At 41.5% G+C, this 14,890-nt stretch overlaps 1 protein-coding gene across 5 annotated transcripts in view; it reads left to right on the top strand.

Annotated features, from left to right (window-relative positions):
• MCF2L2 (MCF.2 cell line derived transforming sequence-like 2) overlaps nt 1-14,890 on the top strand; it is a 529,158-nt gene that overhangs the window by 85,723 nt on the left and 428,545 nt on the right. For 4 of the 5 annotated variants that reach the window (XM_082251878.1, XM_082251880.1, XM_082251879.1 and 1 more), the window contains exon 3: nt 13,773-13,887. The exons of the other annotated variant lie outside the window; for it this stretch is intronic. In XM_082251878.1, coding sequence (XP_082108004.1) covers nt 13,773-13,887 — 115 coding nt within the window. The remainder of the gene's footprint in view (nt 1-13,772; nt 13,888-14,890) is intronic. 5 annotated transcript variants of the gene reach the window in all.

Raw genomic sequence — 14,890 nt, 5'->3', positions numbered from 1 at the left:
AACATTTAGGAACTGCGAGCCTTAGATGAGTATGCTTTATCAAGGTGTGTAAAATTGCAATTTTGCCACCCTTTAACTGAATATTTGCCTCACTTTGCTGCCCATCAGAAAAATGAGGGATGAGGTTTGGATTTGCAGCTGCCATGGGTTTTTGAAACCATAATGCACTGCATGGCATTTGAGCTAAGGGGAGGAGGCGTGGAAGGACCACAAAGGGGGCCCTATCACTATAGAGGAAAGGGGGGGGGCAGAGCAGCCATAGTGTCAGTGTATTGGAAGCTGCTGAAGGGAAAGTATAGGGAAAAATAATTGACTGCATAGGGAGAGATTACGGTTTGTTAGGAATCTGTACTTTAACTCTGACTGCTGTCTCTTTGGGCAAAAAAAACATTGTTTGTGGTTGATTTGAAGTGGTCACTTTCCATGGAAAAAAATGTTTGTTTTGCTGCAAGGTTTCCCTTAAAAAAAGTTTTAGGGAGTGGGATTTTGAATTGGTTTTTGTTTTATGTTAATATTCGCTTATTTTAAGTTTAACTGCTTTTTAGTGTAATTTTATCTTGATAAGGCCTTTTGGGGTGCTCAAAGCAGAGCATTCATTTGTTACTGACCAGTGCAAAAACATTGTGCACCTAAACCACCTACTTTCATTTACTGTACCCTCCTATCACCAGAGCTTTTCTTCTCTCAGGAAATAAGTACAGGAACTCAATCACGACCCCCTAAACCCCACCCCTCCTCCCCCCCACACACACACACACTCCAAACCGCATCAAATAGTGGGCTTGGTCAAATTTCACTAACAGTGGGAGGATTTTAAAGAGGCAATAAATACCAGGAGTGCATTATGTACAGAGTGCAGAATTCGGGGGGGGGGGTTACAAAAAGAGTGCAGAGTTTGGGGGTGCATTACGTACATAGTGCAGAGTTCAGGGGTGCACTGCATACATAGTACTTCTTCCACAGCTGCTTACCTCTGCTTCCCCTATCCACATCTTATTTTCACCCCCTCTTTAACTCTCACCTCTGCATGCAACCCCCTCTCCAATGCCCCCATCTTCTCCCTACCTCCTTTAAAACCTTCTTCCACATGTCTTACTTTGTTGCTGTATTAAGCAGAAGCACCCAAACGGCTCTAGTACTTCCCCGCACATTGTAGTTGGCTCTGCCTCTCTTACTTGCGGGGAGATTATCCATTGGGGTTGTTGACATTATTCTGCACCCTGGGCACCTGCATTTCCCTTGTCCCCATCCTTCACTCAGTGGGAGACACTCAGGAGATCAGATCTGTGACAAGTTGTCACTTGTAAACACAGAAGCCAGACGTCTGTGTTTACAAGTAATAGTAGTGAGCAGGGAGCAGAGGGCCTGAGCCAAAGGTGATTGAGTTTCACCAAGTTCCAGCTGAAAAAAAGCCCTGCCTATCACTATAGATAAAATAAAAGTTAGGCATACTGTGTACCAGTTAGGCCTATTATCCCTAAATAAACTGTCCTGCTGCTGGCCAATTTACCCCCACTGTATTTTCTGCAGTATTATAATTCTTGTAGTAAAGCCCCAGCCTGCCATCTTTGTCTCTAGCAAATGTGGGCCTAACCTTCCTCATTAAACACTGCTGTGTCATCTCCACTTTCTTAAAATCACCATCTTTTTTCTCCAGTACATTATGATCAACTCTCCCTCATCTAAGTTGTCCTGTTGCCGCCCAGTTTTGTATTATCTGCCATCTTGTAATGCTTAAAGTGATTGTAAAGTCAGAAGATTTTTTTTTTTTTTTTCTTAATGCATTCTATGCATTCTTCTGTGTGCAGCAGCCCCCCTCAGCCCCCCTAATTCTTACCTGAGCCTGTCTTTATCCAGCAAAATTGCAGGAGTGTCTAAGCTGCCTGGGACTGCCCTGCTTATTAGCTGAGATAGGAGATTGGTTCCCGTTGCTGTCAATCAAAATCATTCAGCCAATCAGGAGAGAGAGGGAGCGGCTCTGTGTCTGAATGGACACAGGGAGCTGTGACTTGGCCCGAGTGCTCCCATAGCAAGCTTTTTGCTGTGGGGGCACTCAGAAAGAGGGAGGGGCCAGGAGAGCCAAAAAGGGACCCGAGAAGAGGAGGATCCAGGTTGCTCTGTGAAAAAACAATTGCATAGAGGGCCTTTTAAAGGGCTTTTCTTGCCCACTTTTATTAAAGAAAAAGAACAAACATAGTCCATCCAGGATCCCACGCAGGGGTTTCAACTTTACACAGCAGTAAAGAAATAATAATCGAATAATACCAAGCCACCTGGCTCTCTGCTCAGCACTGCGGCTCAGGCTTTGACTTCGGTCCTCCTGACCCTGTAACAGTGTCCCTGTTTGGTACACACTCTGTACCCCTACTAACACTCTCCTTTTACAGCTTCCTTGCTGCTCAAGCCTACAGGGTTGGGCCCTCCTTCTGCTCTGTTAGACTGCCCCGTGCAGACATCCACACTTCTCCCTTGTGTACCAGGACTCCTCAGGAGGGTGGTAACCTTGGTAATGTCTTTCCTAAAAGACCCAGCCACACCTGAACCATCAGTGTCCTGGCTAGTCTTAAAACCTGGTCCCAGGACTGGAGATTTCCTCCCACCCATATCGCTGCGAAATCTTCAGGCTCCAGGTCCCCAACTGGACTTTACAAAACAACGAGGAAACTTAAAAGCCAGTTTCCTCCAAATAAAACAATCCTCCTGGAGTCTCTCAACCTGCCTGGTTGACAATCCTGGGCGACATACCTGCTCACAGCTGACTGAACTGTCACACTGTGCCTCAATAAAAAAAAGTAAAAAATAGATCAATCGTGTGTAAAATAAAAAAATATTTCATAAATTTCAAAAGTAAATCCTCCTAATATTTCATAATTCATATAAAATCATCAGAATAAAATAGTGTATGACACAATCAATTAATTAGTTCATGCAAATCTCAAAATAAACATTCCTGATATTTCATGATTCATTTAAAATGTCAAACGTGATACTATGTGAAAAGTTCCAAATGTCAGATAATCTTATTCCTCAAGTGATGATCCAAGTGCTCACATCGTGCAGAACAATGAACACAGACAAACAGAATTGTGCAAAGGTGGCCAAAAAACTGCAATCCCCACACTTACCAGATGGATATGTTCTAAAATTATAGAGATCTAACTCGCTTTTAATATGGCAGCCACCACTTTTATCCACATATTTGGCAATCAAGATATGATCCCATCAAAGGATGACAGTGCTGTTGTTACTGCAGGGAATATCCAATGGCTCAAACTGAGCAAGCAGAAACAGATTCTGCAAATATCACACTTAAAGACAGAAGACGCTTCATAGTGCAGGTTTATTGAAAAAATGATTGTACTTCCATGCAGAAAAACAAAAGAAGGCAGTAAAATCGCTTCATGATCAGGGCCGTGGTCCAAGCCAACAGACTAGTGCATGATGACGTCACAGATGTGGTTCCACCTGACACGTTTTCCCGTAATCGAGTTCTATTTGGTATATATAGGTGTGTTTTCTTGCAGAAGAGGCATTGCATGTCTCTGCTAAAATAAAGAGCCTGCGTGCTCTCAGTGACTAATAGCAGGACTTTAGCTATGCTTAAAGATGAGACCGAGTACGCTGCCTCACTCCTTTGTCTGGTAAAAGACTGCTTGTGTGCATACATACATACACACACATAAATATTACAGTACACACATTCATTTTTATATATATACATTTAGAGATTGGGATGGGGTGGGGTTACAGTAACTAATCAATGAGTTTACTTTCATTAGTTTACTAGCATTAGAACAGTAAAACAAACTATTGCTGATTAGTTGCTGTTAGTTAAAACACTCTTTTGCTCTTTGGTGGAAGAAATAGAGCCTGGATTTGTGCTATGAAGTAGGCAATACATTCTGTCTTCCCTAAGGCCCCATGCACAGTGGGTGTTTAGCCACAGTACATGGGGTTTTAGCATTTTGATGCGAACTGAAGGCCCAGGTGGGGCAGGATAGTGCACTGAGCAGTACTAACATTTACAGTAGTATGTGCCCAGGGACAAATGCCCAGAATGCAAAAAGTTTAACGGTAGTCCACCACCCAGCTCCATCCAGCCAACAGCCTCTCATAGACTTTAAAGCGTAACTCCACTTTTGTTGAGAAAAAACAATTCCCCTCTGGGTGATCTACGTATGTAGATTGAAAAGGATTTTAACATACTTTGTTGCAGATTCCTACCTTTTGTTTTTCTGAAGAAATCCCTGTTTGTTCTGTGCCCCTATGCTGAATTAGTCTAATGGGAGTTGTTTCATAATTATCAGTCAGCTGGTGCACCTGCAGGGCTCTAATGAGAAAAACTGCTGGGTCTGCAACCCTTTAGACGGGATTTCCTATTGGTAGTATCATACCAAAAATTAAATTTTTGTTGCAGAGAATGCCAGAAATCTGACTTGTATCTTAGGGCAGACTTCTGTGAAAAAATTGGTGAGCCAATAACACAAGCAGGAAATTTTGTTTTTGGGGGGGCGTTCTGTATACATTGTGTGTGCAGAACACCTCCAGGTAGCCATATTGCATTGCGTTTTACAGAAAATAACAGCTGCTGCAGATTGAAAAGGAAAGGTAATTTTTAATAACATTCAATTACAATATGACTTGTGTCTCAATTGTATATGCTATATTTAATTTTTTTTATTTTCTATTTTTTGCCCATGAAAGTGGAGTTACCCTTTAACAAGCTTCTGGCACCCAGAATGGACAGTGTTTCTATGCTTTCCGTCCACACAGAAACAATGAAGCCTCATGCATCAAGGCTAAACTCACAGTGGGTATGGGGCCAAAAGATTTAGGACCACCATTGTACACAGTTGATAAATCTGGAAACTCTTTGCATCTAGGAATAGGCACCCTGAAATGATACATTTAAAAGGGAAGATCATACACTTCTAAACTTCTGTGCTCTAGGTACTGTAAAGAGCTACAATTTATTCCCAGATTTACAGCCATGCATGAGCAATCAGGCAGTGTAGCAGAAAGACTATTATCCCTGACTCGGGTGTCTGGTTACAGACATGTTCTTTTACATATATGTTCTTTTACATACACACAAATACATATATACACACTGCATATAAATACTGTAAATGCAGATATGGGAATAGGTTTGTAAGAAACCAAATCAACTAATCAGAGTTTACTTTTTATCAGTTAGCAGTTAGAAAAATGCCAAATCCCTGGCTGAATAATTGCTCTAAGTGAGGGCCCGTTCACACCATATGTGTTGGCCTCACTGGGCTTAAGCAGAAAATGCTGCTGGAAGGCATTGCACACATGCCACAGCAACAACAACAAGCGATCCAACACAGAACACTTTACACTGACAATCACAGGTCTAAACAAGCCCTAAAGGCCATGTTATGTTAGCAGTTTTGTAACAGATTGGTAGCAGGTTACAATCTCCCAGATAGGGGAACATGCGTGGCGTGAAGCTGGAAGGACGCTAGCAGCAGGAGCTCTGAGGGAAGCGGAGACCTAGACCTTTTCCCCAGGGCCATTTTGCACAAAATTCTTTCCTTATTTATTCAAGCACCCCTGCGGGACCTGATACTGCATGCTGACTTCCAAGAATCATAAGAGGAAGCCTGTCCAATGGCCCTTAACTACATACTTGCTCCGCGTGCTGGAAAAAACAATGACGCCTCAAGATGGCGCCCAGCCATTGCAGGCACCTGCAGGCACACTGGACCCATCCGCCTCACCATTGGCCTCTTTGGAACAAAGTGAGTACACCCCCCCACCTCACCAAGTCTGACCAGTAGGATGGCCTCTCCACCATGTATGATAAACTGGTGCATAAATTCCAGGCTGAGCTGCACAAATCCACAAGCACACTAACCCAGGAGATAGCAGCACAAGGGGGCCAGACCGACATGCTAGATACTAAGCATGACAAGCTCCATCTAGCATATCAAGATCTACGTAAAGAACATGAGGCTCTTTCTGACACTGTTTTACAACTGAAAACCCACCTTAAGGACTTGGATAACCACAGCAGAAGGAAAAACATCAGAGTGCGTGGGGTACCTAAAACAGTTATAGATCTATCCTCTGCAGTAAAGAAAATATTTCACTCCCTGCTCCTAGACCATGCTGATGCTTCTTTTGTATGCAATAGAATTCATAGGCCTTACCACCTCCGGAAAAACCCCCGAGAGACATTGTGATGTGCCTCTTTCTTGTAAAAGAGGATATCCTCCGTACATCTCACAACACCCCCCTTAGCCAACTAGACGGGGGTTGCTGTTCAAATCTATCTGGATATCTCCCTTGCAACACTAGACGAGAGAAGACAGATGTAAGAGGGCACCTCCCTCCTATAATCTGCCAGGATCCGCTATAGATGGAGCTATAGATGGTGCTCTCAGTCCCCCACAACGACACCACCGATACAATGACTAATTTTTCTGAGGGCAAGGACTTCCTGGTCAAACTAAGTTCCCCTCCACTCCTCGCACAGCCCCAATTTGTGCCACTCCATCACCACAATGGGACCGGAGGAGTCGACAATGATCCAGGGACCAGAGGAGTCGACAATGATCCAGGGACCGAATTTCTTGATCCCCACTGGTATGTAGCTCTTCTTACCTACAGCTCCAAAGCTTATTGAAGTTGGAATATCACTCATGCACCAAGTTAAATTCTTGCTATCCTTGCTATCTAGCTAAGTCTCTTCTCACCCATCTGAATTGTCCCCCTACTCACTCTATTGATAATATCACCCCCTCCCGTTTTCTGATGGTGAGCCAGGAGGTTTCAAGGAGTAAGAGCTGGAGCGCTGGTTGAGTATTGGAATGGATAGTCCACAGAGCTTTGTCACACTGGCCAGATGGGTCTCTTCCCCCTGGCTCCTTAAAGGTTTGTTTTACCTTGTTCTACTGTTCCTTAAGTTCCTTTTTATTTATTTTTCATTATATGCTAAATGATGTGATCACCAAGTGATTTTCCCTTATTTGACCCGATGGGCAGTACCTATACATTAAAGCAGAGATTTCTCCTTATGATATTCTCGAAACACTCAGATTTGGACTCCTACAAAGTCATATCTGGTTCAAGGCCAGGAGTACCCCCTATATTGAACATATATCAGCAATTATCTATAATTATGGTCACTTTTGTTATCCTAGATGAGCGTAGGGCCTAAGATTATGGTCCACATTTCCTATCTCCCTCATGGGAAGAGTTACGGCTATCAAAATGTCTATCGTGCCAAAGCTGCTTTATTTTTTTCAGAGCCTTGCCTGTCTATGCTTCCCATATGACCATCGAGGATTAAATTCTACAAGTATCTCCAAATCAAACATTTTTTTGAATCACTATACTCCCTTAACGTCAGATCCGGATTCACAGACTTTGAATCCATCTGTTATAATTCCTCCAAGGGGGTCATTTCGAGGATATATGGTTATCTGAATGGGGTGTACATACCTGAGAAGTGCTCAGCCATGGTCCGATGGCAGACAGACATAGGTCAAGAATTTACCACAGAGGAATGGTCAGACATGCTCTCGAACATGCAAAAAATGCACATGCTCCATGACCCCTAATAAAGTACACTTGTTTTATCTAGGCATCCCAGATAACTGCTTTAGGGGGTGCCAGGCTGCAGGCACCTTCCTCCACATATTCTGAAGTTGCCCAGGCCTTAAGCCGGTTTGGAGTCAGGCTGCCTCCAGAATAATCCAAATGACAGGGTCTCTCATTACCCTGACCTTACGAATGTGCCTCCTCTTTGCACCACTTCCAGAGGTGCCATCCCCAGCCCAAAAATTAGCCCACAAGCTTTTCTGCGCAATTATTTGGACTGGCGCTTTCCTACAGTGCCCTGGACCCAGGTGCTTCAAAGAATGGAGGCTATAAAAGTGATGGAGTGTATACATCACACCATTTTTGATACTATGCACATCTTTGACCGCAAGCAGGCAAGCTGGGAATCATATAATAGCTATTTTGGAAATTGATAATTATGCTACAATATTACCCTTGGTGACACAAGATACATTTTCACCTGGTAATTACCTATTTCCCACCCTTTTGTTTTTTTTTTTTAGTTTAATATGACCTCTTTATCTTTAAGCCTACTCGTTTTGGTTTTGAGTTCTATTTACTATTTAATTTCTTTAATCTGGCAACTGGGATGTATTTATCCTTGATACTGCTACCCTTCCTGAACCCAAGAGCAGGTCAGTAGTATATCTCAGATATCCAATCAGTTACTTTCTTATAACACAGGACTGAATTCAAGCATATTTTATAGTCTCTAATTGTTATACATGCTGCATTTTATGCTTTTCTTGTACTTTTCACCTTCATGTATGTACTGCATCCTATTTACTGGTTCTCTTTGTTATGCTTTTATTCCTCATTAAAAGCGTTTGTATTAAAAAAAAAAAAAAAAACTGCCTGTTTTTTTTTTGTTGTTAATAAACAATTTATATCAAGTCAGTGCTTGATGGTAAATATAAAGGCTGCCAGCAAAAAAAGGTAGATATAGACACCCCAAAACATGAAAAAAAAAAAACAATCTGGTTTTGCAGCACCTAAAACATGATCATATCTAATATCACAAAATCAACAAATTTCAAAAGACCGAAATTGTGCAAATACATAAATACAGAGCCTGTATAATAATTGAATTTTAATACAAGGCTCTGTAATAATGTAAAGTAACTAATGGATGCTTTGATAGGGGTTTTCAGCTGCTCCGCTGTGCATGGAGGTGGCCTATAAAGTACTGCTGGGCTAGATGGTTTTACCGCTTCCTGTCATTTGCTGGGCTGCACGAGTAGCTGCTATAAGGACCCTATGAGAGGTCCTTGCCAGGGCCAGGACAAGGTGTGGGCAAGAGCGACGGTGGCCCTGAGCACTATGGTATTATGTGAAATGGGCGGGTGCCGCAAGGAGATTGGGGGGGAGGAGATTTGTGTTGGGAGGGAGAATTTGGGGGGGCGGCAGGGAATAAGAATTGTTTTGGGAGGGGAAATTTGTATGTGGGGGTGCTAGGAGTGGTGATTTAGAGAGATTTGTGTTGCTGGAGAGGGGGTGGGGCGAAAGGATTTGTGCTAGGAGGGAGGATTTGGGGGGTTTGTGCTAAAAGGGGTGATTGGGAGGGATTTGTACTTGGGGCAGACTTTTTCTTTGGGGGGGGGGGCAGGGATTCATGCTAGAAGGGGGATTGGGGGGAATTTGTGCTGGGGGGATTTGGAGAATGGGAGGAAATTTGTGCATGGAGAGGGAATTTTTGCAAGGGGGCCAATTTGTACTGGAAGGAGGGGGAATTTATGTTTGGGGGCAAGCATGCAGAATATGCTCAATTTTATTTGGGGGGGGGGGATTTTTGCTGACACATAATACAAATACATCTTGGGGGGGGGCGCAAATTGACATGTTCGTCCTGGGCTGTAGATGACCTTGTCCCTGTACTGGTCCTTGCACATGGTACTGATGTATGAACTCTGGATCTACCTGACAAAAATGGAGCCCTGTTGATAAAGTTTCTGGTAGTAGTTTCTACTGCTCCTAGAGGAGAAGAGGAGTGGAGTCTGTTGCATTTGTCACAGGCTGGAGCTGGCATGACAAGGTAACTTACCACTGTTTAATCAGGCTGTTCTTGCTGGTAAACTTTTTCAAGCCATTATTTCCAGTGAGTGTGGGATTCACTTGGTGGTTAGCAGATACCATACACTGGAAGATTCTGATTGACGATTAGAAGAGGATGTCACAAGATTGACTTGTTATTATCACTCGGATGCACTTTAATAAAAAGAATAATTACTTTCACTTTTTTTGGTGATTCACATTGCAATTTTCACATCTGCACAATTTTGTTTTTTGATGCTTGTTGATTTTGTTTGATTAGATATGGTCATGTTTTAGGCACTGCAATACAGCGTTATTTTTTATGGTTTTCTTTGTTAATTTAAGACTGGATGCAGAGTTGATGTTGCAGCCGACTATAAATGTTTATCTACGTAGCTACAAGTCGCTACTGTGCAGTGATCATTACCAAGCTGCCTTGGATAATGGCAGGCAATTCTGCCACTAGGCCCAAACACTGCAAATAGTCAATTCCTCAAGCTGGCCCTGCATGGATTAAAATGTGGCCGGTTCAGCAGGGACCAGCAGAATTTTAAAGCATGTATGGGCAGGCTGGCTGTACAGAAGTCGATCTACTGCCTGATCGATCAGTGCCACCTGGCAGCACTGATCAGTGTATTCTGAGGGTGGGAGGATCTCCCCATCATTAGAATACAATGTATAATACTTTTGTTGACCTCCTGTCCAGTACATGACATCAAAGAGAGGGATTGCAAAACTCATGTGGAACTACAAGTTCCGGTACGTATTCTTAGCTTTGTAATTTACAAAGCCACCCATTTTCTCTATGTCTCTATATTTGGTTTAAGTATGTTTCTTTTTTTGTTTTGAAGATGAAAGTACAGCATGAGATGTTGACCCTAGGCCCACCATTGTCCTAAAATAGCCCACCTAGGTCTCACCGAAAACCAGACTCATTTGCCTGCCTGGATTTATTTAGATTTACTGGTCAGTGCAATTCACCCCTGTCCATTCTCGTGCATTGTGTCCTGGTGCTAACTAACGTGTTGTATTAAAGCAAACCTAAACACACAAAACAGAAAAAAAGAAATCATACATTCACTATTATTTTTGATGCAGCACACCACAGTGCACGGTGGTAGTACCGTGTCGTGTTTTGCTGCAATGCATGTGCTTTGGATTAATGCATTAGGATGTCATTGACAGTGAATAGCAACACAACGCACTAAGTTGTAGTGTGCATTACTGCATGTTACACAAACACGTGCGTTCCCACAACACACCATAATGGGGAGGAGTGAATAGGCCCTCACTGATACACAGTGCATTCATAGAGTATTCAGACCCCCTTCATTTTCTTTCAATTGTGTTATGTTGCAGCCTGATACTACAGTTTTTTAAATTTATTTTTTTCACATTAATCTTCACTCAGTACCCCCTTAATGACAAAGTGAAAACAGATTTTTAGAAATGTCTGTGATTTTTTTTAAAAAGAAAAAAACTTAAATATCACATGTACTTAGGTATTCAGACATTTTACTCAGTACTTTGTTAAAGCACTTTTGGCAGCAATTACAGCCTTGAGTCTTTTTGGGTATGACACCACAAGCTTTGCACACCTGGACTGAGGGATTTTCTGCCATTCTTCTTTGCAAATCCTCTCAAGCTCAGTTGGTTTGGATGGGCTCTGACTAGGCCACTCTAGGACACTCACAGAGTTGTTCTTAAGCCTCTTCTGTGTTTTTTTGGCTGTATGCCTAGGATCATTGACATGTAAATCTTTGGCCCAGTCTGAGGTCCTGAGTGCTGTGGAACAGGTTTTCATTGGGGATATCTCTGTACATTCAGTTTTCCCTCAACCCTGACCCATCTTCCAGTCCCTGCTGCTGAAAAGCACCCCCACAACATGATGCAGCCGCCGCCATGCTTCACTGTTGGGCTGGTATCGGGCATGTGATGAGCAGTGCTTGGTTTCCTCAAGACATAATGTTTAGAATTAAGGCCAAACACTTCAATCTTGGTTTCATCAGACCAGAAAATCTTGTTCCTCATAGTCTGTGAGTCATTCTGATGCTTTTTTGCAAACTCCAAGTAGGCTTTTATTTATTTTGCACTGAGGAGAGGCTTTCATCTAGCCACTCTGCCATAAAGCTCAAAGTGGTGGAGGACTGCAGGAATAGTTGTCCTTCTGAATTATGTCCCATCTCCACACAGGATCTCTGGAGCTCAGTCGGAGTGAGCATTTTGGTCACCTTTCTTACTAAAGCCCTTCTCCCTGATTGCTCAGTTTGGGCAGGAGACCAACTCTTGGAAAAGTCCTGGTTGTGCCAAACTGAGAATTCTGGAGGCCACTGTGCATTTGGGAACCTTCAGTGCAGCAGAATGTTTTCTCTAGCCTTCCAATAATCTGGTCTCTGAGCTCTGCAGGCAGTTCCTTTGACCTCATGGCTTTTGCTCTGATATAGTATGCATTGTCAGTTGTGAAGCATTTTATAGAGAGGCACGTGCCTTTCCAAACTGTGTCCAATCAATTTAATTTACCACAGGTGGACTCCAGTCAAGGCGTTGAAACATTTCAGCAGCGATCAAGAGAAATGGAAGACACCTGAGCTAAATTTCAAGTGTTGTTGCAAAGGGTCTGAATACTTATGCCAATGTGATATTTCAGTTTTTTCTTTTTCATATATTTGCAAACTTTTCTAAAATTCTGTTTTTAGTTTGTCATTATGGCATACTGAGCGTAGATTAATGAGAAGAAAAATGAATTTAAACAACTGTAGTATCAGGCTGCAGCAAAATTGAAAAAAAAAAAAACCTGAATAAAAACATTGGGAAAGAAAAAACTGACTTTATGAATGCACTGTATATTGGCAACATTTACTGTAGACCATATTTTCATGAAATAGTTGTCTATGCTCCAGCATCCCTCACCACTATATATACAGTATATATATATATATATATATATATATATATATATATATATATTATAACGTGAGCTGCAAGTTGTATCCACACCAATTTTCTGTACTGTCCACATCAAGCAGGCTCCACTCTCACCACTAGTTAATGATATGAGAATCAATAGGATGTCGTACCGAAACTTGCTGCAATTAAAATCTTTAAATATCCTTCATTGGAATATACATTTCAGCAGCACAGCCCTGTGAGTAAGCAACAGTTTCGAATGTCCCATTCTTTTTGGAATAGGAGGCTGTGTGAGCAGTGACAATTGTGGCTTAATCACTTCATTTTTTTTTCATGTTTATACACTAGGTGGCAGCACAGTTCCATTTCTGACACCACTTATAGGCCATAATAAGATACACATTTCATTGTGTTTTGCCTACTAGCCGGTGACAAAAATATTGAAACCGTAAAAGGAAAATAATCTAAAACATTGCTGTTTAAAGTATAATTTTAAATATATATATATGTATATATACATATACAAATATCACTTGAAAAATGTATTGTAAACTATGTTTACATTTTTTTTTTTTTTGCAAAATAAATTATATGGGAATAGAGTGAGAAGTAAAACTTTTTTCTTTAATGAGTTATGCAGCATGTAATTAAAAAATACATATTTTCATGTAAATAGACGATACAGACCATTGTACTGTGTTTGAACATGTTATATCACCTAGGTGTATGTGAGAATAGTTTGCTTTATTACATGTACATTGTCAAAAGATTGCACATGTAGGGAAATTTTAATATGACTATAATATTCAGTAAATAGAAATTATTACATACATATTTTCTGGCCAGCTACCCTGTTGTTAATGCTTTCAATCCCAAGTGCATTTATAGCACTGTGTTTTATATCTAGGCTATTGGGCTCAACTAATCATGTTAACACACAGTAAATTGTACCTCCATCCCCAAAGGTTTATGTGTTTTTTATATATATATATATATATATATATATATATATATATATATATATATATATATATTTAAATGTCTTTTCCACTTAATATGGTTTTTACAAGAACTTTCTTAAAGCACACGCACTCTGAGGGGATAGGACCATTCGCTACTCAGATTGTGTCTGCATGGGTCACAATCTAGTATTTATGCCTAGCTTAAATCAATGTATTACATATAATATTTGCTGGTGATGTGAAATTATTACATGTTTACCAATTCTAAATTTTTGGTTTCAGGGGGGAGAGGGAAGGATGGAGCACCCATAATAACATTCCCTGAATATCCCAACTTCACAGAAATTCCTGATGATGATTTTTTGAATGTTATTACCTACTTAACAAGCATTCCCAGGTAAGTAGCCACTGCAAATTCCAGTAGTCATTTTCTAGTTCTAAAATGATCAAAAGTCATAACCAAGCAGAAGAGATCACATGTATGGGATTGTGTATACACACCCCTGGAAAACTAGAATTTCAGCAGTGTGTGTATTAATTTTTAAATATAATCTAACATATGCAAAAATATAAATTACACAACACTTATCCTCCCATATTTTTCTTGGTTGAAGAATTCCAATGACAGTACATCCTAATATTCTAAGCTTTGTTTCCCAATAGATGACCTAGATCATCTTCTGCTTGTATTGTCATGTTCCTGGTATTAATTATATTACTTTCATTAAACACGCTTTTCTCTTTCGTTCGATGGACACAGCGCTCCATAAATCATAACTAGTGAGCTATATTGCCTCCTCTAGGAGTAGGACTAGGCAGAACAAAAAACACCTGGCTACGCCCATAGGCCATCCTCAGCTTGGTATTTAACCCTTCTCTCTGCTCTAGGTAATCAGTTTTAATCTGTCTAGTCTCCTTCCTTACACCCAGGGCTTTTTTTCTCAGCGAGTAGGTGCAGGAACTCCCCCCTTCTGAGTTGCCCCTTGTCTCTGCCCCATACCCACCCCAAGCACGCCCCTTGGTCCCACCCCCTACCCACCTCCCATTCCCGCCCCTTTTAGAGAACACAGAACCCAGTCGCATTCTGTGATGCTAAGTAATTTGCATGGAACTTGTTAATTATACCAAGAAAAGCAGCAAAATAGATCCCCTGCAGCCAGCAACAATAGACCCCCCTCCCCCAGAAACAAGAGATCACCCACACAACAATGCCCCCCATCACAACAAAATTCCACCCCAGCAACAATAGACCTCCAGCAGCAACAACAGATTTTCCAGCAGGCAGCCACAATAGACCTCTTTCTCAACAGTAGATCCATTCTAGCAACAGCTGACTCCCCAGAAATATAAGACCCCTCCCAGCAACAATAGATTCTCCACTAGCAACAATAAACCCCCCA

The sequence above is a fragment of the Pelophylax lessonae genome, assembly GCF_965119305.1.
Source record: "Pelophylax lessonae genome assembly, chromosome: 3".
NCBI lineage: Eukaryota > Metazoa > Chordata > Amphibia > Anura > Ranidae > Pelophylax > Pelophylax lessonae.
Note: the sequence above shows the minus strand (reverse complement) of the source record. Positions and strands in the feature narration are given on the sequence as shown.